The sequence below is a fragment of the Oryzias melastigma genome, unplaced genomic scaffold (assembly GCF_002922805.2).
Source record: "Oryzias melastigma strain HK-1 unplaced genomic scaffold, ASM292280v2 sc04594, whole genome shotgun sequence".
In the NCBI taxonomy this organism is placed as follows: Eukaryota; Metazoa; Chordata; class Actinopteri; order Beloniformes; family Adrianichthyidae; genus Oryzias; species Oryzias melastigma.
Genome location: NW_023421162.1, coordinates 2 through 1,698, shown reverse-complemented (window position 1 = coordinate 1,698; position 1,697 = coordinate 2). Strand labels below are relative to the sequence as shown.

The window sequence follows — 1,697 nt, the reverse complement described above, 5'->3', positions numbered from 1 at the left end:
CCAAAAAAACCTCTACGTGTTCCCACCAAAGTTAGTCTCAACTCACCAAGTCTCAACAACAGTTCTTGAAAAACAACCAAATGTGTGCTGTCCACAGGAACTCAATGAGCTTCAGGGACAGATCAAGGACACCTCAGTCATCGTGGAGATGGACAACAGCCGCGACCTGGACATGGACTCTATTGTGGCTGAAGTCAGAGCTCAGTATGAGGAGATTGCCAACAACAGCCGAGCTGAAGCTGAGAAATGGTACCAGCAAAAGGTAAGCAATGGAATAATGGGAGAATCACTGAGCTCCGTCCAGTTGGTTAATGCCTATTTCTATGTCTGCTTCTCAGTTCCAGGAGATGCAGAGTAATGCAAATCAAGCTGGAGATGACCTTCGCATCACCAAGATGGAGATTTCTGAGCTCAACCGCATGATCAGCCGCATCCAGAATGAGATCGAGGCTGTCAAGGGACAGGTAGCAGCACAAAGTTTATAGGTATTGCTTTCCTTAAGAAAAAGATGACACGACCTATGCTGACTTTTCCACCACCTAGCGCTCCAATGTGGAGGCCCAGATCGCAGAGGCAGAGGAGCGTGGTGAGATGGCGGTGAAAGACGCCAAGCTCCGTATCAAGAATCTGGAAGAGGCCCTGCAGAAAGCCAAACAGGAAATGGCCAGACAGATCCGCGAGTACCAGGAGCTCATGAACGTCAAGCTGGCTCTGGACATTGAGATTGCCACCTACAAGAAGCTTCTGGAAGGAGAAGAGTGCAGGTAAAGCTTGTTCCCACAGACAGAAACAGTGCTAGTTTTATACATCGACAGCTAAAACCTCTCCCCCATTATTGCCGTAGAATTTCCTCCGGTGGTGGCGCCACAAACATCCGGGTGCAGTCTTCAAGCTCCGGTGTTGGTACGTATGGAGATGTAAGTTCAAACTGAGAAAGAACAAAAAATCCTCTAACTTTGTGCTGCTCTTGTCATCAGGGGGCGGTGCAGGTATGGGTGCTGGCATGGGCTTCGGCGTTGGCGGATCAGGCTTTGGAGGAGCCATCCTCTACGACCCTGGTTTTACTGTTGGTGGAGCTGGAGGATATGGTGCCATGAGTTCCATGAGCACCAGCAGCCTCAGCTCAAAAAAGACCGCCCTGATCACTAATACCCGTTATTAATAAAAAATATCCACATTACTCGACTGCTTTTCTCCATGCATATCCCACTCAAACTTTCACAACCCCAACATGTCTTCATATCATTTCTTGACCACTTACACCACCTGGGTGTGCTGGTGTTCAGACAAAACCATATATATGGTTTCTTTTGATGTAGTTCTTCCTGTTCTACAAATGATAAACAACAATGTGAAAGCCTGACTGGTACTACCAGATTGACATTTGATTGTACTATTGAAACATCTGTAATAAATCTTTCAGCATTCACAGTAACTTCTTGTGTTGTTTTTGTTAGTCATGCAAATGTGATTTAAGTGTCCTCTCTAAACAAAAAGTCATTGTTTTACTAATATGACAAGGCAAGTTCAATTGTAAAGCACATCTCATGTGCAAATACAATTCAAATGACATTTAACGAAAGTTTAAAATAGCTGAATATAAATCAAGCATAGAAAAACAGTGCGGATGTAAACTTTAGAATAAAACCTAAACAAATGCAGCTTCTCCATGTTTAGTTCTGACTCTAGGAACTGAT

At 44.5% G+C, this 1,697-nt stretch overlaps 1 protein-coding gene across 1 annotated transcript; it reads left to right on the top strand.

Annotated features, from left to right (window-relative positions):
* Positions 1-37: 37 nt before the first annotated feature.
* On the top strand, positions 38-1,431 carry LOC112138203 (keratin, type II cytoskeletal 8; the record flags this gene model as incomplete). Its single annotated transcript, XM_024260771.2, has 5 exons — positions 38-262; positions 339-464; positions 544-764; positions 845-903; positions 978-1,431. Coding segments are annotated over 5 exons (816 nt in total), but the record flags the coding sequence as incomplete, so codon positions are not given.
* Positions 1,432-1,697: the final 266 nt, after the last annotated feature.